General features: G+C 39.2%; 4 protein-coding genes across 6 annotated transcripts; 1 reads left to right on the top strand and 3 right to left on the bottom strand.

The window, feature by feature from the left end:
- Positions 1 to 1,382: 1,382 nt before the first annotated feature.
- On the bottom strand, positions 1,383 to 6,677 carry LOC306995921 (uncharacterized protein). Of its 3 annotated transcripts, XR_013796948.1 has the most exons (5): positions 6,141 to 6,677; positions 5,214 to 5,263; positions 3,422 to 3,447; positions 2,140 to 3,334; positions 1,384 to 2,058 (listed from the first exon to the last, which is right to left on the bottom strand). XR_013796948.1 is itself a non-coding variant. In XM_079607907.1 (4 exons), the coding sequence occupies exons 1-4, from the start codon at positions 6,170 to 6,172 to the stop codon at positions 2,999 to 3,001; spliced, it is 444 nt and encodes a 147-aa protein (XP_079464033.1). In that variant the 5' UTR covers positions 6,173 to 6,290; the 3' UTR covers positions 1,383 to 2,998. The 3 variants fall into 3 exon arrangements, 2 of the variants coding, with proteins under 2 accessions (XP_079464033.1, XP_079464034.1); XM_079607907.1 differs by having other exon boundaries at positions 1,383 to 3,334; positions 6,141 to 6,290; XM_079607908.1 differs by having other exon boundaries at positions 1,389 to 3,331; positions 6,141 to 6,300.
- A 358-nt stretch (positions 6,678 to 7,035) lies between these two features.
- hspb2 (heat shock protein, alpha-crystallin-related, b2) lies at positions 7,036 to 10,156 on the bottom strand. Its single transcript, XM_079607909.1, has 2 exons — positions 9,859 to 10,156; positions 7,036 to 7,937 (listed from the first exon to the last, which is right to left on the bottom strand). The coding sequence occupies exons 1-2, from the start codon at positions 9,950 to 9,952 to the stop codon at positions 7,525 to 7,527; spliced, it is 507 nt and encodes a 168-aa protein (XP_079464035.1). The 5' UTR covers positions 9,953 to 10,156; the 3' UTR covers positions 7,036 to 7,524.
- A 3,490-nt stretch (positions 10,157 to 13,646) lies between these two features.
- cryabb (crystallin, alpha B, b) lies at positions 13,647 to 21,075 on the top strand. Its single transcript, XM_079607592.1, has 3 exons — positions 13,647 to 14,356; positions 18,309 to 18,431; positions 18,626 to 21,075. The coding sequence occupies exons 1-3, from the start codon at positions 14,174 to 14,176 to the stop codon at positions 18,827 to 18,829; spliced, it is 510 nt and encodes a 169-aa protein (XP_079463718.1). The 5' UTR covers positions 13,647 to 14,173; the 3' UTR covers positions 18,830 to 21,075.
- Positions 19,372 to 24,692, bottom strand: cfap68 (cilia and flagella associated protein 68; the record flags this gene model as incomplete). Its single annotated transcript, XM_079607593.1, has 3 exons — positions 19,372 to 21,934; positions 22,038 to 22,107; positions 24,447 to 24,692. The coding sequence occupies 3 exons, from the start codon at positions 24,690 to 24,692 to the stop codon at positions 21,771 to 21,773; spliced, it is 480 nt and encodes a 159-aa protein (XP_079463719.1). The 3' UTR covers positions 19,372 to 21,770.
- Between the last annotated feature and the right edge of the window lie 366 nt (positions 24,693 to 25,058).

Genomic DNA, 25,058 nt, shown 5'->3' on the forward strand with positions numbered 1-25,058 from the left:
TGCAATATGTTTATTATAGTTTGCTTTACAGTAAGTTCAGTACTCTAATAACAAGGAGTAGTTTTAGTAGTAGTGTTTAAAGAGCACATCTGTTCACTAATCAGCAATGCACACATTTTGTGTCAACACCGTCAGTTTTTCGTCAACACCATCAGTTTTTCGTCAACACCGTCAGTTTTTCGTCAACACCATCAGATCTTCGACGTTTGGATGTATGTTTTTGTTAATTTTTTGGGGAAAAAAATATTCTTCCTTCAGTTGGTGTTGTTTTTGTAATAAAGGACCATCTGATCTACATCCTCTTAGGTTTTATTTATTTAAGGAATTTGTTTTTACAATATTGAAATTAAAATCAAAGTTTAAAAGTGCAAATATTTAGAAATCTGAGTTTTCAGAATAGTGTGAAATCACAACTTAAGTTTATATATTGTATTTTGTTTACATATCAGAGTAACTAAACACTATTACAATATACTTCATAACTTTAGATTCTTGTTGGATTGGAAGAATTTAAATTGTTTACTTTTTAGTGTGTCTGACGGAGTTGACACAAATCCAGTTCTGAAGGGAAACATGTAAATTTGTTTAAAATGTGTTTTTATTTAGAACCTGTTCCTTTACATGGTTAAATAGCTAAGACCTTTCTCTGCAGAAACGTATAACTCTAATTGATATAGTGTGTATTTTAAAAAAAAGTTTTTTAAAACGTGTTTTGTCCCGACTCTCAAGAATCAGTGATATATATATATATATATATATATATATATATATATATATATATATATAGTCAGAATAACTAACTATTATTTCATTTTTATTAAGAATTAATTAAAACCTCACAATTTAATTTGATTAATTAATTCCTGAAAGAAGCTTAATTAAAAAGGACAGGGAATGAAAATCACTAAAGGTTGGTTGTTATGTTTATGTTAATCAGTTAGCCTATGGCCCTTAGCTGTTAGATAACGCAGTATTATGATGATAAGCTAAGAAATGTTAGCTCCCTGATTCATTGAGTGAGTAAAGATTTTCCTCAAAGGTTCTCTATACTATAAAAAAATCAGTTTAGTTTAGTTCCTTTGTTGTCCACAAGTAGTGTTGGCTTCACTACACCACACAAGGACACCAACACAACATAATAAAAAAATAAAAGTAAAACAATAACATTCCCATGTACATGCATAGCCTACATATCCACCTCTACTCATATTCATATCTTCTCAACATTTAACAGTCGAATGGCAGTTGGCACAAAAGAGAACTAAACTCAGTTGTCAACTAAAATTATAGTGTTCTGTTATATTTGACCAACAGAGGGCACAACTCCCTATGTAATGAGCCAATCTATTTGCATTTCAAAGAAAGTCACTCAAACTTAAAGGCAGATTTGAGTAATTTTACTCACTGTTTGGAGTCCAATAGGAAACATAACATACAGATTAAATCAGTATTGCATATTGTGATTGAATATTAAATAGGCTACTGAACATTGAATTACCCATGTTACCTCAAGAATTACCTGTTTTGGTTGCAATGAGTGCAATCAGCTTACAACCTTACTTGAAGAGATTTGTATCATTTTACAAAATAAATTACATACAGTCATACCATAACCAATATAACAGAGGCTACCCATGGCTCTGATTTTTCTTCCAGGTTTTGGAACTACAATCTGAGCAACTCTATATGCCATTTGAGTGAGTGACATGGTATTCTAAGACACAGCAATAAAATATAATACTTTATAGCCTAACTGAAGGCCTGGCGTGTTCATATTCTATGGGGAATAGATCTTTTGCAGAGACGTAATGCGTACAAAGAACTTTGAATGTCATGATCCAATTAGCCCTTGCTGGTGGTAGACACTGTAACGCTGTGTTTTTGACAACTTGGAAATCAAAATGTCCACCACCATTTGAAAATAATTGCGCTGAAGGTTGGACATTTCAACTTGTAAAGTTGGAACAGACTGATAAACACCATCTTCAATGGGGCCATGATGTAATTTCAAAGATGGCAACATCTTGCTGAAACCATAGATATTTATACGTAGATTCCCTATAGCCAAAAAAACAGTAGACTATGTGACAAAAGAAGTATGTCTGAACACACACTACTCATACAAGAGCCAAAAAGAACCCGGATGACCTACTACTTCCGGCGTAATTCTGAAGTGTGTATACGATGGACACTTTATTATCCCCCGAAGCCACAGAGGATTTATGAATGGCATACAGTGACAAAACTGACACTGGTCACATGATAATGACAGCATAGCGAATGTAGTAGGCCTATGTCTAGATTACATTTATACTATAGGCCTACACACACACGAACATACAGTACTTTAAGTGGTCATGAAGTAATTACTTCTAAACTCAAGAGAATATGTGATTTCAGACACAGCCTACGAATCAATAAAGCCACAACAGCTTCTGTTTGTAAAAAACACAGAGATTTAAATTCCCAAAGACGGCTTACGTATAGCGGCATATTGACACAGCCACTAATGCGGCATCTATGTACAGTATATGGGCTATCTACGATTGAAACTGTCTTGGTGAGTCATGGCACAATCTTGATTTGTTTTGAGGAAGTAGGAAATTAAAGGGAGCTTTGTCTGGAACAAAACAATTATACATCATACAACCCCTCCCAGCAAAGTATGCAGGTCATAGTCAGAATAAACTGTATGGTGCTAAAAAATAATAATATGGTAAACCAGGAAGACACTATTAATAATGGAATAAATGTATAATTAAATGTTAGACATACGTTTTGATTTGTAGAAATAATAAAATAGGCTATTCAGTTTAAGCTAACAACCACTTGCTTCTGAAATTAAAGACTTTTATCCATCATGATGTAGAGAATATGAATTGCTCACTTAAATGACTTGCTCAAAGGCACAATAGTAATACAGCAGGAGAAAATGTACCACAATTAAAGAGAATAAATGTTTGCTCGTTTTTTTGTTGTTGTTTGTTTGCTTTTTTGTTCACGCCATAATTGCTCTCTTTGAGTGGACATTTTTCTTATGGGAAAACCTGGTATATGGGCTCTGTAGTTCTCCAGGTGGGATGAATATATCCGCAGGTTCAGCTGAGGTCTGCGTTTTTGCAGTAGTTGTTGTGAAGTTTATTGTTGCATACTCTGTGTTTTGGCAGTTTGGAGTCTGTCTCGGTTTCCCCCTGCTGGTCGCATTTTCAGACTGCAGGACTTGAACGTCTGCGTAGTGTAAACCATCCTCATTCTGCTTGCGTTTCTTATTCACCTGGGCATACTGTGGTTCATCTGACACACAGTCATACACATGAACATCAACACGGTCCTGCTATGAAAAAAAAAAAGCTGTTGTCACAAAAAACATTTACATATATTTGGATAAAAGTAACATTTTGCAGTGTTCAGTTTAACCAACCTCATGGGGAGGAACCACAGGTGGACCTGTTGTAAAGATGTACATGGCAATCAACATCATAACAACTGGATAATCAAGTTTCCTTTTAATCTACCAACCTAAATCCAGAAAAGATGGGACATTTTGTAAAATGCAATACAAATAAGAATCTGTGATTTGCTAATCCTCATTAACCTTGATTTAACTGACAAATGAGCAAAGAAAAGATTTTCAAAGTTTTTACTGAGCAACTTATTTTGTAAATAGGGCAAAATTAGATTTTGATGTCTGCAACACACTCATAAAAAGATTTCTTGAAGTGCAATGGCCGGGCAGTCAAAAGTAGCCAAATGCCAGTCAAAAGTAGCCCAATGGTCAGCCAGTCAAAAGTAGCCCAATGGCCAGTCAAAAGTAGCCCAATGGCCAGTCAAAAGTAGCCCAATGGCCAGTCAAAAGTAGCCCAATGGCCAGTCAAAAGTAGCCCAATGGCCAGTCAAAAGTAACCCAATGGCCGGCCAGTCAAAAGTAGCCCAATGGCCAGTCAAAAATAGCCCAATGCCCAGTCAAAAGTAGCCCAATGGCCAGTCAAAAGTAGCCCAATGGCCAGTCAAAAATAGCCCAATGCCCAGTCAAAAGTAGCCCAATGGCCAGTCAAAAGTAGCCCAATGGCCAGTCAAAAGTACCCCAATGTATGGCCAGCCAAAAGTAGCCCAATGGCCAGTCAAAAGTAGCCCAATGGCCAGTCAAAAGTAACCCAATGGCCGGCCAGTCAAAAGTAGCCCAATGGCCAGTCAAAAGTAACCCAATGGCCGGCCAGTCAAAAGTAGCCCAATGGCCAGTCAAAAGTAGCCCAATGGCCAGTCAAAAGTAGCCCAATGGCCAGTCAAAAGTAGCCCAATGGCCAGTCAAAAGTAGCCCAATGGCCAGTCAAAAGTAGCCCAATGGCCAGTCAAAAGTAGCCCAATGGCCAGTCAAAAGTAGCCCAATGGCCAGTCAAAGGTAGCCCAATGGCCGGCCAGTCAAAAGTATAGCCCAATGGCCGGCCAGTCAAAAGTATAGCCCAATGGCCGGCCAGTCAAAAGTATAGCCCAATGGCCGGCCAGTCAAAAGTATAGCCCAATGGCCGGCCAGTCAAAAGTATAGCCCAATGGCCGGCCAGTCAAAAGTATAGCCCAATGGCCGGCCAGTCAAAAGTAGCCCAATGACACAAATCTGACACACACGCAAGGACGCACGCACACACGCACACACACACACACAGCTTCTTCAAGGTTGGAGTTAGTCGAACTCTAGCTCTGACCAGGAAACTTTCCCAAAAACATACTGATAAGATGTACTTTCTCTTAATAAGAGGTTCAGACAATATTTGTCATTATTCTGTAGTGATTAAAGATTGAATGTAAAGGGAATTCTTTAACTACAAGAATAATCTGAAATGTGATATTTGAATTGTTTGACAATTCTCTCTTGATATTTGGTACCAAGTGATGATGAGCCATGATGACCCAAGACTGAGATCACAATATCATCACCTACCAACTCACCCATTATTGTGAACTGGTTTAAAAGATTAACTTGCAAATTATTTTATTTTGTCTCTGTCCCAACTTGTGGAGTGTGTTGCAGCCATCAATATCAAAAGTTGTTTATATTTACAGAATAAGTTGCTCAGTGAAAACTTAGAAAACGTGTAAGGAGAATGAACAAATCACAGATTCTTGTTTTTATTAAGTTTTACAAAATGTCCCAACCTTTCTGGATTAGGGGTTGTATTATCACATAAATGTAGCTGAGATGTTTTTTTTTTTGTTACCTTTTCCTTTTGTCCGTTTTTTTGACAGTTTTCTTGGATTTATTCCCCATCTAAAGAACGAAAAACATACAACTCATACAGAATTTGGTTTATTTGTTCTGTTGTGTATTTCCCTAAATCACAAAATTGATCATTGATAGACTTATCTCTTGTGAAAATGAAGTGCCCTAAACAGTCTTGAACGTGTTCTTAGAGTACCTCAAATCTTATTTTAATATAATATTAATTAAATAAATGCAAGTTAAAGAGAGTACACATTCATGACTATGTTTCTAAGAACCTAAAATGTACAGTTTGTAATGCCAAATGTATAAAAGTAGTGTGTTATTTGATATTACATTTAAAGATAATAGCTACGTATAATGGCAACTTCATTACAAATGTGAAATAATTACAAATATTTAACTATGACATACAAGTTTCAGTAAAAATAACATTTTAGTATATTTTAAGTTTACCACAAATAATCGTCAGTAGGCTACACTTAAACCATATTTCAAAGACAAAAGCATTCAATATGAAATTACATATTAAATGTATATATATTATATATATTAATTTATTGTGTCAGAAAACATTACATTCATTTAGCACTCAAGTACATTATTTTAAAATATACAATTTCTGTATTACTCTTTTTTTTAATTATGTGTACTTTTTCACAGATGTGAGGTAGAATAGTCCACTTTTTTGTGGGGATCAATGTTTCTCAAAGTATGACCTATGTAAAAGTTAGCATTATGTTAAATAGTGGTCAGAACACTCTTTAGTTACACAAATTAATCTATTTTAAACTTCCTATCAAGATCCTACTGCTAAACAATCACATATCATAGAACCCTGTAGCTTTCGAATATAAATAGGCTACAGTAAATCATGTTCAGTATGTTTAAAACAATTCAAAGATATAAATGTTTAGCTACTTACTTGTCCATTGTTTTGGTTACATTGCTTCCCATGGCAGAGATCGTAGAGCACAGTTAGCCAAGTGTTGATCATTTGCTTATCATCCATTTCCTGGTTCCTCTGTAACTGGAGTCCTGCAGGTGTTCCTCTTAAAGAAAGCTACCTTTGTACTTCCTACTGCAATGCCCCTATCGTTGAGGTTGACCTTGAGGTCATGGATGTTTGACAATACCTTTAATGTTGTATATTTTAATATCTTTGCAGTCATCCATTCACAAACGAACATGAATGTATAGGTAACTAGAGATCTTCCTGTGTTTAGAGAACTTCCTTAGTTTAGCATTGTATGCTATTGTAATATCCACATGCTTGTGAATGTAAACAAGTACAAATTATTGTATTTTTAATTGTTGTTTTTTCTCGATGCTATTCTGTTTGAGCTTCCCAACAAGCTAGGCATTAAACTGAAATATACTGAAATATATTCACCCTATTTTCGTAATTTTGTAATCAAAATGTCATAACTCCACTTTCCAGTGAAATGACAGACTCTCTGGTGACGTATATGTCAGACTTCTCAAAGCATTAAATTTGCATAAACTCTGCCTTTCTTACAATAGATTACTAACTCAAATTCAGATCTGCTTCCATCCATTTAAAAACCTAGAAGTCTACCTCATTGTTTTCTTTTTCCACACTATATTATATTTAGATGTATGTCACAATACGGTAGAAAAGATCTGTCACGCACCGTTACAACTTTAACATAGCAACACTGGCTCAACCAATGGCACAAGTTTCTGGTGAGACTTATCTTTTTGGCCAACCTAAAGCAGATGAGCTGGGGAAACCGGTTTCAAAATGTCATAATTATTGCAATACCTGGATGTCATAAAACTGAGGCAAGACAATTATAAATACTTGCTGACTAAGCAGAAAAGTTTATTACAAAACAATATTTATCTAGCAAAAACACACACATGGCCACACATCCAGCAAGTTTATCCCGAGGTAACTTAACGTGCGTCATAAAATTCCAGTGTGTACAGTAGCCCAACCATATCTGAAATATCTATTGCACCTGTCAAAAGTAAGAATTTAAAAGTTTTTTTTAATTAAGTTGTTTATGCTATTTAAAATAACAGTTTCTATTTTAAAATTTAGTTTTTTCACCAGTATTGTATATACAGACTCAGAACTAATCTGCAAACTTTATCTGCACTAATTTCCCTGAAAATCTGTGGAATGCAAACTGCGAGAGAACCGAACTGAGAGAACTTCTAATGACTCAAAATATCCAAAAAATTTTAATAAACAAACACGCAAAATGTTGGGCATTCCAACTCCATAGACTTTTCTATGGTGTCTTTCCATTTGGGATTACAGCTTCTATAAGTCTACTTCATTAACTTTTGCTTTCCTTGTTGTCCACTTTAATCTTGAGCTGGTTGATTTTAGGCTCCAGGTCCTCAGTTTTCCGTGGTGCCTGGATACACATTATCCCGTCATGTGAGATAGACACCTGCACCAGCAGCGGATCCACACCCATTGGCAAGATATACGTGCGGGTGAACTCACGACTCACGAAGCCATGCTGGTCCATTCGCTGAGCGTGACGTCCGGTCACCTCCAACAGGTTGTCCACAGTTCGCACACTGATCTCATCTGGTGTGAACTGGCACACGTCCAGCAAAACTCGATACCAGTCATCTTCACTGTCTACCTGAGAGAAGCCCCTCTCGAGCTGCTTGTTGATGCGGGGGCGAATGTAGTAACCGTGGTATAGGACAGGGGCCAACAGGTCCTTGGGACACAGTGCTGAGAAGGGAAAACAATAATCATAACCATAATAATACTCTCACCTAATGCTTCCACTGACATGTAATTTGTCTCTGCACAATGCTGCATGACACAACACAATCACAGCCAATCTGAACATATTTAATGCCTATCCTGCGTTCCATTCAAATTGGTATATAAGAATGTCCTCCTTCCTGCTTGGAAAAGTGCAAGTGAATGCCAATTAAAGTCGGACTTTGAACGTTTGAAAGGTCATGCATGGATATGATGATATAAAAATCAAGTGCCAAGATCTTAAAAATGTACTCACTACGTTCGTGTTTCATATGTAGTAGTTCTCAAGTTTAAATAGTGTAAAAAAACAACAACCTTGTTACAGTACCTATCTACTGCATACTTTTTTAAATTACTACATAAATCATAATGAATTATTAAATCATAAAAGTTCTGGGGAAGTTCCACCTGCACGACATTTGATACAACCTAAACCCTTGTCACAAAATGTGAAATGATCTGACATTTTAAGAAGATTATTGACCTCTCTATCATATCATTTACTGTATTTTTTTTTCAGCATGAAACGATATACAGTAATATATATATATATATATATATATATATATATATATATATATATATATAGTCATGGTTGGGTGGCTGTAACAAAGTGCACGACGAAGGAGGTACTCAAAATAATCTTTAATTGTTGATTCCAACAAGGAAACACGCAGGAGATAACTTGGAGAAACTGAATTTCACATCACTTGGACATAAACGTTAAACAAGCCAAGACCAAGAACTGACTTGGGCTGTGTTTTAGTACAAGGGCAAACAAACGAGCTGACTAGTTAATTAACATTGGACAGGTGAATTAGATGAACCAATGAAACACATGGGAAGACTGGGTCAAAGGAAAACAGGAAAACAGAAACTGAACAAAGTTCAGAAAACAAAGACAAAACTGAACATAACCATGAAAGTACTCCCCCCTCCAGGAAGGTGCAACATCACTCCAAAAAGAGTCCAAAGAGAGAGGGGGTCCTCCAGTCGTGGCAGATGATTAGAAGGTGACCAAGGTGATGGGCAGGCTAGGTAGCCTCTCCAGGACGGTACCGGTAGGATACCAAGTAAGTACCGGTAGTTCAGGGAACCAAGGAGGATCGGCCTCCGTTGCCTTGACCCAGGAGCTCGGCTTGGCCACTATGGCCGGGAGTGGGGACCCATAGCAAAACCAACCTACCAACCCATTTACCCTGAATCAGTTTGCAACTGTTCAAGTACCTAAGAACTGCATTAAAATATAAAGCTCTGCCTTCTAGATTCTAAGTGTAAATAGTGTTCTAGAAGACACAGGAAATGTGCATGTCAAGTTTATTTAAAATGTGTGATACCAGCTACATCAAGACATGGTTCTATTTACAGTGTCTATTTTTATCCTACAAGACACGTGACACCCTTACGCTGTTCTGTTATAGCCTAACAGAGACAGGAGCCTTCACAGTTGACTTCCAAATCTGCTGCCGATTTGTTTAATAAGAAGATCAGTTCATAGTCAGTTATGATGGGGACAACGAGTTAAATTGGTCATGTCATGAGTGGAATTCTAAATATAAGTTGTTGCTGAAGCATCACATTTCTTTGTAAGAGGAATACAGTCATATGACGGCATTATATATTAATTGGCTATAGATCCACCCTTAATTCTGACAATCAAAATGTTTTGCTTTTTATAACTGTTAAGATCTAATAATATGACCTACTGTATGAGACATGCTGAAGTTAGAAGTTATTTTAAAGTCATCAAGACATTTAAAGCATGCAAGCCAATATCAGAATACAAGCAACACAGACACATATATAGGCCTACATACAGTACATACTGTACATAAACACAAGATATTTTGCCTGAAATTTAAAATGAAAGACTGATTTTACTTACCCTCTGCAAAGTTCTGATCATAGATTCGAGGAGGAGTACACATCTCGTAATCCATACTCATTGGGTATGCATGAGGAACGGTGCGGTCGGCCATTTTGATCTCTATTGCAGGTTGCCAAGATAACTGGAGAATTTACTGGATTGACAGACTTCAATTACTCTGATTTTTGCCGTGTGATAGAAGCAGGAAGTACAGAAAGGGAGAGGGGCGGTCGGAAAGAACAACAGGGGAACGGAGAAGAGAGACTGCGCACTTGAGACAGGAGGGTGATAAATGTTGCTACAAATAGCTTGTAGTAAACTCTGTGGAGCTGCATAGCCAACATATATACACAAATAGATATACACAAACACAGGGTGAATAAATGGGTGAGACTCACAAAGCCAAACAGTTTAACAGCTGATCATAAGTTATAAAAAAAAGAAGACTAATGAAAAACACTACTTAAATGTTTTATTTATTTTATTCTACAGTATATAATGTAGGCTACATCATGCATATGAATGGAAACATGCTAATTGATTAATATTCTAATTAAAAATAATAATGTATTAATATTTTATTTGAAAATTGCTTTTGCATTACACTAAAGAGTTAAAGAAAGAAAGAAAGAAAATAATACTTTTGTTCAGCAAGAATGCATTCAATTTGCATTCAATTCAATTTGTATAAAGGATTTCTATTTCAAATAAATGCTGTTCTTTTCAACTTTCTGTTCATTACCTTTCCATGCATTAATTGTGACAGCTTTAGACAGGATTCCCCCCCCCCCCCCCCCTAAGTTTTTATTTCTCCTAGGGTATGAAAAACAAGATTTTAACTTTTCAGAGAGAGATTATCAGATGTCCACTTGAGTGGATAGTGTGCGTTTTTGTTTGTAACTGAAGAAGATACTAAACATAATATTGTAATAACACAGTAATACTGTGTGTATTTATCAAACCACTGAATAAAATTATATAAAATCATGTGAAAACTATAAAATATATAAAAAAAATATAATACAGATTCAATTATTGCAAACTCAATTGAGTTCGTTCCCATTTGTCTTGCAAATGGAGTATAGCTAAGATGAACTTTGTCAGAACATGAGGACGATTCCATCAAAGATCTCTACAACCGGTGAAGGTACAACTCTGTGGAAACCCAACTCAGACTATGTAGAAAATACTCACGGTCCCTCCAGTCTACCAGAGTATTTTGATTTACCCTTATTAGCTGATAATTCTGATTATGTTCATAAATAAATTTACACCATAGCTCTCCTATCTGAGAAAACCTCAGACTGAAATCTACATTGATTGATTGATGCTTTTAGACATTGATTGATAGATGCTTTTGTGGAAAAACTAGCGATCAGATGTTTTTTTCATTCTCATTGAGTAACGCATTACAAGTAACATTCATTACGTAATCAGATTACTTTTTCGATGTATAGAGTATTAATGCACTACAAAGTAGGCTATAGTTACTGTCCTGTCATATTGTCAGTCTGTTTTGATTTCTGTCTTTGTCTGTGTTCTGTAAATTAGTTCAGTTCTGTCTTTCTCCGCCCCCTGCCTGTTTGTTTCTATGGTGTTTGATAGTTCAGTTCAGGTGTGTCTTGTTAAAGGGTTAGTTCACCCAAAAATGAAAATAATGTCATTAATGACTCACCCTCATGTCGTTCTAAGCCCGTAAGACCTCCGTTCATCTTCGGAACACAGTTTAAGATATTTTAGATTTAGTCCGAGAGCTTTCTGTCCCTCCATTGAAAATGTATACGGTATACTGTCCATGTCCAGAAAGGTAATAAAAACATCATCAAAGTAGTCCATGTGACATCAGTGGGTTAGTTAGAAGTTTTTGAAGCATCGAAAATACTTTTTGGTCCAAAAATAACACAAAATAAGACTTTATTCAGCATTGTATTCTCTCCCGGGTCTGTTTTCACAACTGTTTTCAACACTGTTAATAATAAGAAATGTGGAGGACCAGAGAGCAGCGGACGGTCCGCAAGTCTGCAGCAGAGTTGAAGCGATGTCTGACCTCGGTGGAGTCGACGTGCCGAGGGAGTCCGGCGACATCGAATGGCCGATGGTCCACGCCGAGGTCGAGGGTGGAAGGAGCGCTGGTGCAGGAGCCAGGGCGACAGATCGAGGTAGAGCGTAGCGTACCGAGGCTGCAGGCGGAGCCTCGGGCTCCTCATGCCCAGGAGAAGATGGCTCCTGACAGGTCTGAGGTGGTACCACGCTACTGAGAGGCAGAGGTGGTGCCGAGGGACTGAAGGGTGACAGATGACTGGGTGGCACAAATGGCTGGAGACTGGGGCTCACTTCCGAACCCTCGACGTCCACCAGCACTCCCTCAGCGATGCATGGCTCGGTCGGCTCACACACCTGGTCAGGAGTGCGCTGCTCGGGCTCCGTGGCGATGTGGTCCTCGGTCGCTCTTGTGAGCGCAGGCTGCTTCATCGCTGCGGCCTCCATCGCGCTGTGGTGGGCTCAGGTCGTCGATCCTCACCATCCTGGTGGTTCTGGCTGGGCACTGGATGGGGATTGGGGTTTGCAGCATCCTTGACGGTGAACACAGAACGCAGGACGCCAGCACCCACTCCACATATTGCGAAGCTCCCTCGAGGAACCTCCCCGGATAACTGTGCACGTGTGCCGGCGTTGAGTCCGACATCCAGGAATGTGCACAGGCAGTAGTCCGGGAAGGTGGTCTGATGGGCGAGATCCAAAAATTCTTCCAAGTGTTTCTCAAGGGAGCGTTCTCCCTGCTCAAGGCACATGAGTTGAACTGCTGTAAAGTCCATGGTGCAAGCAGGGGTGAAAAATGGAACAAAAACACAGAACACGAAAATGGGGGAGAAAAAATATACAAATGCGGTCAAATTTGTTTGGGCCAGTATTCTGTCACGGGTGGTTGCTGGCAGACAGATGAGGAAGATGTATACGATTCAATTTAAAGGTGTATTCTCCAAAGATCCAACAGAAAGGCAAACAGAGAGCAACACACACTTACAATACCTGACACTGAACTGAAACAGAACTGAACATATATACAGTTAATGATGGTAATAATAATAATAATAATTCGTTACATTTGTGTAGCGCTTTTTCTGAGAGCTCAAAGCGCTTTACATAGAAGCATCCACCTGGATGATGCGACGGCAGCCATATTGCGCCAGAACGCCCACCACACACCAGCTTACTGGTGGAGAGGAGACAGTGATGAAGCCAATCAGTATATATATATATATATTTGGGGATGATTAGGAGGCCATGATGGACAGAGGCCAAGGAGCAAAAATTTGGCCAGTGTGCCGGGGTTACACCCCTACTCTTTTTCGAAGGACATCCTGAGATTTTTAATGACCACAGAGAGTCAGGGGCTCGGTTTAACGTCTCATCCGAAGGACGGTGACTGATGAATGTAAAGCTGAACGTGATTAGTGTCCGTGACAACAAATGAGTGACGAAAGCAGGTGATGACAAAAAATAACGGGTCCAAACTACCGTGAATGTGACAGCAGCTATTTTAAATTGTAATAATATTTCACAAGATTACAATTTGACTGTATTTTTTATCAAATAAATGCAGCCTTGGTGAACACCGCAAAATGGGCAGAAAATGTATAACCACAATCCTTTGCCTTTGTTTAGAGAATATTCACTTACAGCACATTAACTGAAATTGCTTACACCTTCAAAATGATTGTCCAATCAGTGTGCCCGCTCAAGTATGTTGTCCCCGTACGTTGTCCAGGCAAGCGGTTGTTCATGGGGATTGACTTTGTATGGTGTTTAGCCTGGCACAGTTATCTCAGCCGCATTCACTGTCAGATTCTGTAAAGACTAAACCTCCAATGGGGCTCAGAACCTAAATATGCATGGGTACATCACCTCTTGGGCATCCTAATCTTTGCTGGCATTAAACAGACCAGCGGAATGCCGAGCAACCAGAGACTTCTCTTGATATTGGCAGGTTTGCTGGACCAGACAGTGCAGTTTCCAGTGCTCTGAACACAGGGTACCATCAGCACTATTGGGGGCTTGCGCTGTAATCCAGTTGGTATCTGAGTGAATTGAAATCTGATAAGCTCTTTAGATAACTACAGTGAGAGATAGTTGGAAAAGGGGACGGGGTAGCAAGCAGAGGACAGTGGGAGGGTCGAAGTGAAAGAGGCAAAGGCAGGCAAACAGTTTACATCATTATTCCAGAAAGATCCACAGCTGGCTCGTCTGCCAGGGGCCGTCGGTGTTGCTCTATTTAAGTGCGCAGGCATAAGAGCCAGCAGTTTTCTGAGTGCTGCTAAGACCCAGACACAAAATGGACATCGCCATCCAGCATCCATGGTTCCGTCGCTCCTTCTGGCCATCCTTCTTACCCAGCCGAGTGTTTGACCAGCACTTTGGGGAGCCCATCTCTGAGACCGACGTGATTCCCTCACTGTACTACCCACGACCTTCCTTTCAGCGCTGGCCTAGCTGGGTGGACAGTGGCCTTTCTGAGGTGAGCTGGGAACCTTCCCAGTCCATTTTTGTGTGACTTTTTTAAAACTTTGTGGTTAATTAAGTTTGTAACATTAGAATTAACTGGGTGACCAGGACCCTGACGCAAAGTGGAGAGGCTTGTATCAACCTGAAGGGTTTTCATCTGTGATAACGGCTGACTTTACATTATCCTGCTTAATAACGACTAATAAATCATGTATGGATTATTTTTATGGTAACACTTTACAATAAGGTTCATTAGTTAACATAAGTAAACTACCTTAGTTAACATGAACTAAGAATGAACAATACTTCTTTAGCATAATCTTAGTTAATATTAATTTCAACATTTACTAATACGTCATTAAAATCAAAGGTTTTGTTAACATTAGTTAATGCACTATGAACTAACATGACCAAACAATGAACAGCTGTATTTAATAACTAACATTAAAAAAAGATTTATAAATACTGTAACAAATGTATTGGTCATAGTTCATGTTAGTAAATACATTAACTAATGAACCTTATTGTAAAATGTTACCATTTTTATTGTGTTATTTTAAGACATGAAGTTCCTTTTATTTTTTATTCTCTGTGTCCATATCTGTTTTATACAGACAGAGAGGAGCATTATTTTGAAATATAGCTTCTTTTTTTTTTTTTTTTAAGCAAACTGCGCTATAACTATTGTTTTCTAAACTATAAACATTTTAAACATTTCTTTCACGATGACAGTCTGGCACTGTTTCTTTAAAAAGCCACACTGAAGCTGTTATATTTTGCTGATTAAAACCAAAACAAATTAAATTGAAATTTTATTTAGCTATTTAGTTATTTTTTTATATAATTAGTTATATGGTTGAATCTCTCAAAAACTGACAATAATTTTTCAGGTCATATTTCACCCTAAATTCAACAAGAAAAAATGCAAATTTCTGCATAAAGAAAGTGAAGCCTGTCTGTGTGTCATGAACTGCTCGAGGACGCAGACAGTGGTGATCCAAATGCAGGCTTTAATGAGAGGAGAATCCAGAGACAGGTACAAGGAAACAGGCAGGGGTCAAAACCAGGTAAGCAGTCCAATATCAGAAGTACAATGCAGGGAGAAGGCAAACGGGAAAACCAGATACAGGCAAAGAATCCAGGAACCGTGAAACTAGAAAATACAAAGGAACTCGGAAAACGCTGGGTAATGCAGTAAGACACAAACAATACTGAGCACTGGTGCAACGGGCCACTCAGGCTTAAGACAGGTGCGCTAAACAAGATAATAAAACACAGGTGCATAAAATCAACATTAATCAGTCCAGAGTAAAACATAAAAATGAGTGAAACAGAGAAGGAGTGCCCCCCAGTGGCTCACGCGGGCACTCCAGCCGCTGATTGTCACATAACCCCCCCTCTAAGGAGCGGCTTCCAGACGCTCCAAAGAGCTCCGGGGGGAGGTCAACGGGGGATGGGATGGAGGGCCAGGCCCGTGCAGGGGAACGGGACCAGGACACAGGCAGACCGGGCCTGGGCCGTGGAGCGTGGGCGACCAGGGCGGAGCAGGGCGTGCCGACGGCCAGGGCGGAGCACACTCAGAAGGGAGACAGGGTGGAGCACACTTAACACAGGACCAGGGCAGAGTACACTTAACAGGGGACCAGGGCGGAGCACACTTAACACAGGACCAAGACGTAGGGAGCACAGGGCTGGACAGGACCAGTGACAAGAGCTCAGCCGAAGGTCGACGTGCAGAGGTCCATGTAGGCGCCGCCTCCATGGCCCTCACAGGGTACCTACGGCCCCCCCCCAAAAAATACTTGGGGAAGTCTAAGGCTAAAGCCTCCAGGCTGGAAACCGCCACAGGAAGAGGCGCAGGTAAAACGAGGCGAAGAGGCGGAGCCGGCAGGGCGTGGCGCAGAGGCGGGGCCGGCAGGGCGAGGCGCAGAGGCGGGGCCGGCAGGGCGAGGCGCAGAGGCGGGGCCGGCAGGGCGAGGCGCAGAGGCGGGGCCGGCAGGGCGAGGCGCAGAGGCGGGGCCGGCAGGGCGAGGCGTCTGGGAACGCCCTCCGGAGCCTGACGAGCCCAACGAGTCCTCCTCCTTCTGCGACGGCGCTTCACTGGGCTTGATTCATTACAGGATGCACTTGACTCAGTTGACTCACAGGATGCACTTGACTCAGTTGACTCACAGGATGCACTTGACTCAGTTGACTCACAGGATGCACTTGACTCAGTTGACTCACAGGATGCACTTGACTCAGTTGACTCACAGGATGCACTTGACTCAGTTGACTCACAGGATGCACTTGACTCAGTTGACTCACAGGATGCACTTGACTCAGTTGACTCACAGGATGCACTTGACTCAGTTGACTCACAGGATGCACTTGACTCAGTTGACTCACAGGATGCACTTGACTCAGTTGACTCACAGGATGCACTTGACTCAGTTGACTCACAGGATGCACTTGACTCAGTTGACTCACAGGATGCACTTGACTCAGTTGACTCACAGGATGCACTTGACTCAGTTGACTCACAGGATGCACTTGACTCAGTTGACTCACAGGATGCACTTGACTCAGTTGACTCACAGGATGCACTTGACTCAGTTGACTCACAGGATGCACTTGACTCAGTTGACTCACAGGATGCACTTGACTCAGTTGACTCACAGGATGCACTTGACTCAGTTGACTCACAGGATGCACTTGACTCAGTTGACTCACAGGATGCACTTGATTCACTCGGCTCACTCGGCTCACTCGATTCACTCGGCTCACTCGGTTCGTCGAGGCTGACGTGAAGCTCTGGTTCATCGAGCGCGGTCTCGGCTGGGCTGACGTGAAGCGTGGGTTCGGTTGGCACGCGCTCAGACTCAGTAGAAAACCCTTGAGGCAGGAATACAACTGAGCTCACGTGAAGTGTCCGAACGTCGGGATTCACATGTTGCGTGGATACGGCGGACCCCTTACGAAGCGCTGCTTCACCGGGAGACAATTGATGCGTGGATTCAGTGTACAATGGCGAATCGTCGGGCTTTCTGTGAAGCAAAAGTTCCAAAAAATCCACAGTAAAAAGCGAACCGCCCATGGAAAGGGCCAGGTCAATATATTGGGTTAGAGTCCAGCTTGAACTTGGAAACGGTATAGCAGAGCCGAGCGGTTCAGACAGTCCTCCCCGAAAGAACATCATTAAACAGAAATCATCTAAATAGGACTGACGAGAGAGCTTCAAAAAATCGGTCACAAAAACCTTGAGAGGACGTTCCCCTTGACGGAGGCTTACGATCTGCGCTGTGGGATCCATGACGAGGTCCGTGTCTCTCTCAGCCGCTGGATCAGTAGTGGCTCAGTATTCTGTCATGAACTGCTCGAGGACGCAGACAGTGGTGATCCAAATGCAGGCTTTAATGAGAGGAGAATCCAGAGACAGGTACAAGGAAACAGGCAGGGGTCAAAACCAGGTAAGCAGTCCAATATCAGAAGTACAATGCAGGGAGAAGGCAAACGGGAAAACCAGATACAGGCAAAGAATCCAGGAACCGTGAAACTAGAAAATACAAAGGAACTCGGAAAACGCTGGGTAATGCAGTAAGACACAAACAATACTGAGCACTGGTGCAACGGGCCACTCAGGCTTAAGACAGGTGCGCTAAACAAGATAATAAAACACAGGTGCATAAAATCAACATTAATCAGTCCAGAGTAAAACATAAAAATGAGTGAAACAGAGAAGGAGTGCCCCCCAGTGGCTCACGCGGGCACTCCAGCCGCTGATTGTCACACTGTGGAACTATTAATATTTTTACATTGGTGATACTGTAGCCTAATATTGTAATGTGGAAAACAAAACATCTGAAATGGTCTGAAAAATACAGTATACAGTATTTTTTTTTTAATTTGAGGTGCTTTTTTGAAATAATTGGGAACATTATTAGCCAAGACAAATGATTAAATTTTTGTCTTTATTGTGTCCTTAGATGAAAATGGAAAAAGATCGATTCTTACTAAATCTGGATGTCAAACACTTTTCACCAGAGGAGCTGTCAGTGAAAATCAATGGAGATTTCATTGAAATTCACGCTAAACATGAGGATCGTCAGGTAGAAGCTTACAAACACTGAGCTGCGGACACAATACCTAAACCTGTGCCATGTGACTGGCTTTTTTTGTTCAAATCCACATGTCATCACCAAGATCACTGGCCTTGTGCCACAAGTAAACATTGAGATAAACAGAGTGAAAGATGGACCATTCGTTATCACCTGCTCATAACGGCGTTGTGCTTTCCTTTCAGGACGATCACGGTTTTGTCTCCCGAGAATTTATAAGAAAATACCGTGTCCCTGCTGGTGTGGATCCAGCCTCTGTCACTTCTTCCCTGTCTTCAGATGGTGTTCTGATAGTGACAGCCCCACGCAAGCACTCGCACGGCCCGGAGCGCACCATTCCTATCACCCGTGATGACAAGCCCGCCCTGGTTGGGCCTCAGAAGAAGTAAAGCTGCTAGACTTCCATGTTTCAATGTCCCTTATTGTCCCAATGTGTCCCTGCTAAATTACAAGGGAATAACTTATTAGCCCAACATTACTGACTGCAGGCCAAATGATTATGTTGTCTTTGCTAAGGCAGAGAAAAACAAACAAACAGATATTAGGCTGAAACTCCATCAACATCAAAACTGTAAACACAGTCTCAAAATGATGAATGCTAAACGATTTTCAAAGAAATAGAGTTTTACAATAAAGTATTGTCTGCTGCTGATCCCACCAAACAAAGAGGCTTTTGTATATCTTGCAGGCTTGACTGCAAGACTAAGTATTTGAGAGTAGGTGGAGTATTTGTCCTTGGAAATTTTTTTTATAACAAAGACAAACAGGCAATAATAGGTCATTGTGTTAAACTGAGATGACACACACACAAAAAAAAATCATGTGTGATTCACTGCACACTGTCATTGTCCTATTTAAAAGGGTGAGGAAAATATTTATTCTGTTGATCAATGTACGTTAAAATTATTTGTTACATCCAGATATCATAATGTTTTTGTTGTTGTTGTTGTTTGAAGTAAAGTTTATTTTTGATTTAATGATGGATTCAGGACCAGAGTACACATATAAAGGCCAATTCACACCGCACAAACAGTTTAGTCTGATCAGTGTGTTAACCTTGTTGGCGTTTGTTTTCACCCGATTGAACATGTTCAATCAGCGTTTGTTTGTGAACATGACAGTTATTTTTCATAAAATTCTAAATCCAACAACTAACTTGTTTGTTGGCGTTTGTCTGCGGTGTGAATTGGCCTTAAGGGGATCTGGAAAAGAACAGTGACGGAATATAATTGTTTTGACCTGCTTTGTGAGTGTTGAGGCAGTTTATGAATGGTTTATGGCACATTCGCAGCCATTGATTTTGGATTTTGCATTAACTTTTGGTCCTCTAGCTGTTAAAAAAACAAAACTCAAAGATGCATTTTGCAGAAGAACATTGTTTTGGTTGTGCTTCGGCTCTGCGTTACTGTGCGGATTAATATGACCCTTCACAATAGATAAAGCTTTACGACTCTTTTAGAGAGCTATGGCAGTTTATCTGTTCAACAAAATATCTTACTCACCTGTTGAGTAATTAAAACGCCATCCCCGCGGCGCTTTTACAACACTTCAAATCCCTTAGTTCTCGCCTTCTCCAACAAAACCCAACGTTGATTCTGGTTTTATTATGAGCTTTGTTGCGTTCTCTTTTTGCCAGCAGACTCTCCTCTTTTCGCCGTGTTTTTACATATTTTTTTAGTGAGTGACAATGCCACTCCCACACCATACACGCGTCAAAGAATCCGGAGGAACTTTTCTCTATTTACGGATATGACGAGACACGCACAGGCGAGTGGCGTATGTATGCAGTTTCCTGCACAAACCATCTTGACAGGTCTAAATCAATAGGCTTACCATAGTGAATCGGGGTAAGACGGGAAAAAAAAGTGTTTTGGAAGAAGGATTGATGATATATTATTTACATTTTCAACAAAAAATAATTAGGCTACATAGTGTACCCTTAAACTTTCTCATGACAATAGCAGGAGCAGAGCTTTAAAACCCAGGGTCAAATGGGGTTCTAAACCTCTTTCAAATGAAAATAAATAAATAAAGATAAAATAATGGTATATAATGTTAAACGGCATGAATAGCAGGTACATGGTGACATGTTGCCAAGAACAGGTGTTAAACTGCAAAAAATTATAGTCCTATGTGCTGGAAATGAAAGCATATAACGTTTATTAATGCAAGGTTTTTGAAAGCATGTCTATAAGGTCAAATGTCTCTTGATTTCCCAAAAAATATTTGAGAATGAGATGTGAGCTGAGTGTTTGTGCATGTGAATAAGTGCCAAGAATTTATATTGTTTGCAGTCACTGAGACTATTTGGTTTCTTAGCAATGGCTCACTTATTCAACAACTGTAAAGCTGCTAATACCTAACTATATCAGTCATTTTTTGATATGAAAACTAATATAAGCAGGCTCTGACGAGGATGTAGAAAAACAAATTTTTCCTCATGTTTATATCCTCCTTAATAAAGCAAATGCCTATTATCCCCAATAGGAGGTATAATTGAGAAGGGGCTTTTAAAAACATGGCTTTGCACTGTTTACTGCTTACATTCCTTATTAATCACAGCTAACACACTGAATTAACTTATTAACATCATGAAATATTAATTAATAAATATCGTGGACTTTGGTCAAAACCAGTGTGACTTCACTTGTTTTTTTTCCGAAATTGTTCTTTTCAACAAACTATGACAAAATATTAGTAGTCATCTGGGGTTTCAACCCCATATCCTGATAATAATGTTGTCTAGAGAGAACAGTTGATGTATACAATATACAATTCAGTGGAAGCAAATTAAATATGCGCCAAATTGCTGAATTAAACACTTCAGATTTACTGAATTTCCCCACAATTTTTTTTTTTTTTTTTTAAGAAAAGAAAATCCATTGATAAGGATAATCTTGGTAGACTTTGGAACTGATATGAGAAAGAAACAAAAATTCTCATGACTGGTCATCTTTTTTTACGCAGTTACCACAGTTATCGGTCAATGTCAATAACCTCAAAATGATCAAATATTGGAGAATTGATCAGTCTGGCAGTTATTTTATATGCCACTAAAAAATACAGTATGTGTTGAAATTATTGACTTTCACCAGATGAATTGAGGTGAATAAGCAAGTGCAATATAATTAAGAAGCAAAAAAAATCTAACCTCTAAATGATGGAACATTAATCATCATGGGTTATAACATGATAATACCATACATGGGAAAAAAAACCACATGCTTCAGAAAAATACAACAAATCAATACTTGACTATGGATCACTCACAGAAGTCAGTGATATTGAAGCTGATTTAATTTTGTAAGCAGGATTCCTCCGCCAAAGGCTTCAGTTTGTCTCACGCTGAGGCTCTGAAGTCTCCTCTGTCTTTTCTTCTTTATGTTGAGGGCCTGTGAAGTCCAGTCTGTAGCAGGAGTTTGGCACACACTTGGTGTGCGGAGGGTTCAGTTCTGGTTGGTGGCCAGGGAAGCTTTTCGACTCTCTCTTTGGTGCTGATAAAGTGGAAATACCAGGGTCTTTACATACGCATTATTATTTTGTTGAGTTAAATTTTTTTCTAAATTTAAATAAATAAGTATATTTAAGAAAACCTACTTGTGTATATCGGCTGAACATCAGGTTTCTTATAGCTGGAATAATATGTGGTTTCAAAATAGTGAGAGAACTGTGAGGGGGAACAAATTCAGGGTTATTTCACTGTTGAGCACAAAACTGGTATTTGGACACAAACATCAAAATTCTGTCATTAATTACTCACCCTTATGTTGTTTTAAACCCGTAAGACTTTTGTTCATCTTTGGAACACAATTGAAGATCTTTTTGATGAAATCCATTGACAGCTACGCAACTACCACTTTGACACGTCGAAAAGTTCATAAAGAGATTGTAAAACTAATCCATATGACTTGAGCGGTTTAGTCCAAATTTTCTGAAGAGACTTGATCGCTTTATATGATGAACAGATTGAAATTAGGCTTCGATACACATATAAACATTCAGTGAACATAAACAGAAGCTCAACCGAACCTGCTTGACCCGCGAGAACAAACCTCATTGGTTCTTACTGAATCTCAAACGTGCTGCGTAACATGAGAATGAACCTCATTGGTTCTTGCATGTCAAGCGAACAAGCTTGAGCTTCCGTTAACCAGATCTGATGTGTGAGTTGATGAATGTTAATGTGAATAAAAGCCTAAATTCAATCTGTTCATCATAAAGTGATTGTGTCTCTTTGGAAAATTTGGACTAAATCGCTCAATTCATATGGATTAGTTTTACGATCTCTTTATGAACTTTTTGAAGCGTCAAAGTGGTAGTTAGCTGTGAATGGAGGGACAGAAAGCTCTCAGATTTCATCCAAAATATCTTCATTCGTGTTCCGTAGATGAACGAAAGGCTCATGAGTTAGGAACAACATGAGGATGAGAAATCCATGATAAAAATTTCATTTTTGGCTGAACAATCCTAAATCCAAAACTGATGCATCAGTTAAAAATGCATGAATGTCACATTAGCAAAATATCAAACCAAATATCATTCATTTTAAAGAAAGATAGCACAAGCAAACTTTCACTAAAACAAAAATATAAGTTTTAAAATATTCAATGTTCAAAATTAAGGCGAAAATGATGTGCCCTTTCTATGATTAACAAATGTTAGTGGAACATCTTCAGCTTATTAACCACACCTGTGGTAACAACTCATTTCTGAGAAATGCTCTAGGTTTATATATTGCCACCCGTCCCTTAAAATACGGAATCGTCCCGTATTTACAAGTAAGATGATGCGTCCCGTATCAAATCAATAAGGGACGCGATTTGTCCCGTATTTTACATTAGGCCCACATATAGTTGAATAAAAACATAAGGATTTTGCAGTATGGATAAAATAGCAAATATAAAGAAATCAATTTCTTAGTAGAGAAGCTCATTGCGTGATTGCATTTTAGCGTCTTTGTTTCTATAGCGACTGAGTCTCGTGAACATGCGCTGTAAACCTGCACGTTTTTTAACCCCTCGTGCGCTGTTCGGGTCTTTTTGACCCCAAATGACGTTTGCTGAAATAAATAAAACATTATATTTGTCCAAATGATGTGAGACTTTGCACGGTTGACAACACTTTCTACATCTACAAAAAAATAATAATAATAATTGAATAATATCTGTTTTTTTATGTTAGTGTGGGGGGAAAAAGTCACACTTGTGTTGTTTCAACAAAATGTCATTTTGAAACATAATAGTTTTTTTTTTTAGGATTTATAGTTTTAGGAGGATTTATTATATATATTTTTTTTACTTTAGGCTATATAAATAAATATTTTTTAAACAAAAACAGTAAAAAAAACTTCACTTTATAAAAGACCCAGATTTCTAACGTTCATGGATATAGATAATTCGACATGGTTTAGTGTAAGATTTTTGCCCATCTTTTGGAAAATGCAGTTTTAAAAGTAAAGAAATTATCACTTTAGTAGATGGCTGCAGAGCTACACCATTTGCTATTTGACTAATACATATTTTGAATAGCTTTTAGTTGGATTCATATCTACATATTATGAAATCACAATTATAACAATAAAAATGACTTTGTCAAAGTTGAGCATTGGGGGGGGGGGGGGGGGGGTTGAATGGGTGTCCCTTATTTTGCCACACTGAAGGTGGCAACCCTATATATATCTAAAGCAATGAAATCCAAACATTTTAAATGTGACTTAGGTGAATATGTTGGTTTCACAGACAGGCCTTGCTTTAAGCCAGGATTAGGTCTTAGTTCTATATAGCCTATTTAGGACATTGAAGTAGCTTTTATAAAAATGTGCCTTAGAAAATAAACATTAGGCCTACTGATGACCTTGATACAAAACAATGACAATGACTTATTTTATGATATCAGTCAGTGCAAGTTGCTTTCAGTTAAATCAGCTCAAACATTCATTTTAGTCTGGGACTAGACACCTTGTGAAACCGGGTTTAGGGCTACGTGTTTTTACCTAACAAAACCAACCTGGTGCGGAAGGGGGCGTCGTAACGCCACAGTGCGGCGAGTGTCAAACCTCTCTTCCGACCAGTTACCAATGAGGGTGGCATTTGAATAAGCGTCTTCTTTCGTTGAGCATCGCCAACCGTACTGGTTGAATTTCGCCTCATCAGAGAAATCATACCAGACCTCAGATTGTCCAGAAGCCCGAAGCATGTGATGAAAAGCAGGACTGTTTCTTATCCATGGAAACTCCATGTTTACATTGGACATTGTCTTTAGAGCCGCTTCATTTTGAGAAATAAAAAAGGTAAACGTTGTTTTTAACACACTGTAACCACAACAATATACAATATACAAAATGCCCAATAAATAGTCAACTGTTTTGTTAATTAATCAAAACTAGGCTAAATATTTTTCTGCCAAGTGCTTTTGTAGGCTTTTCTTGTAGGCTACTAAGCAATATTTTTCGCCATTTTACAACTGATTTTGAAATCTAATAATGTTCTTTCTTGTTATAGACTACTTTTTATAGCATAATAAGTAACTTAGCCTAATACATTTCTAATACAACTTTTAAGGGAATGAAACAATAATTCTTATCAGTAACTTACACCCTAGAACACCCAAATTGCATAT

This window comes from Phoxinus phoxinus (genome assembly GCF_949152265.1).
Source record: "Phoxinus phoxinus genome assembly, chromosome: 3".
Taxonomy (NCBI): Eukaryota; Metazoa; Chordata; class Actinopteri; order Cypriniformes; family Leuciscidae; genus Phoxinus; species Phoxinus phoxinus.

Bases quoted from the DNA above. Each gene is read 5' to 3' on its own strand.
- LOC306995921 (XM_079607907.1), bottom strand. From the start codon at position 6,172: ATGGGAAGCAATGTAACCAAAACAATGGACAA. The intron at 5,264-6,140 runs GTAAGTAGCTAA...TTCGTTCTTTAG, and splicing joins GTAACCAAAACAATGGACAA to ATGGGGAATAAATCCAAGAA. The intron at 3,448-5,213 runs GTAACAAAAAAA...TCTTTACAACAG, and splicing joins AAAACGGACAAAAGGAAAAG to GTCCACCTGTGGTTCCTCCC.
- hspb2 (XM_079607909.1), bottom strand. From the start codon at position 9,952: ATGGCCGACCGCACCGTTCCTCATGCATACCCAATGAGTATGGATTAC. The intron at 7,938-9,858 runs GTAAGTAAAATC...TTCCCTTCTCAG, and splicing joins TGATCAGAACTTTGCAGAGG to CACTGTGTCCCAAGGACCTG.
- cryabb (XM_079607592.1), top strand. From the start codon at position 14,174: ATGGACATCGCCATCCAGCATCCATGGTTCCGTCGCTCCTTCTGGCCA. The intron at 14,357-18,308 runs GTGAGCTGGGAA...TTGTGTCCTTAG, and splicing joins TGGACAGTGGCCTTTCTGAG to ATGAAAATGGAAAAAGATCG. The intron at 18,432-18,625 runs GTAGAAGCTTAC...CTTTCCTTTCAG, and splicing joins CTAAACATGAGGATCGTCAG to GACGATCACGGTTTTGTCTC.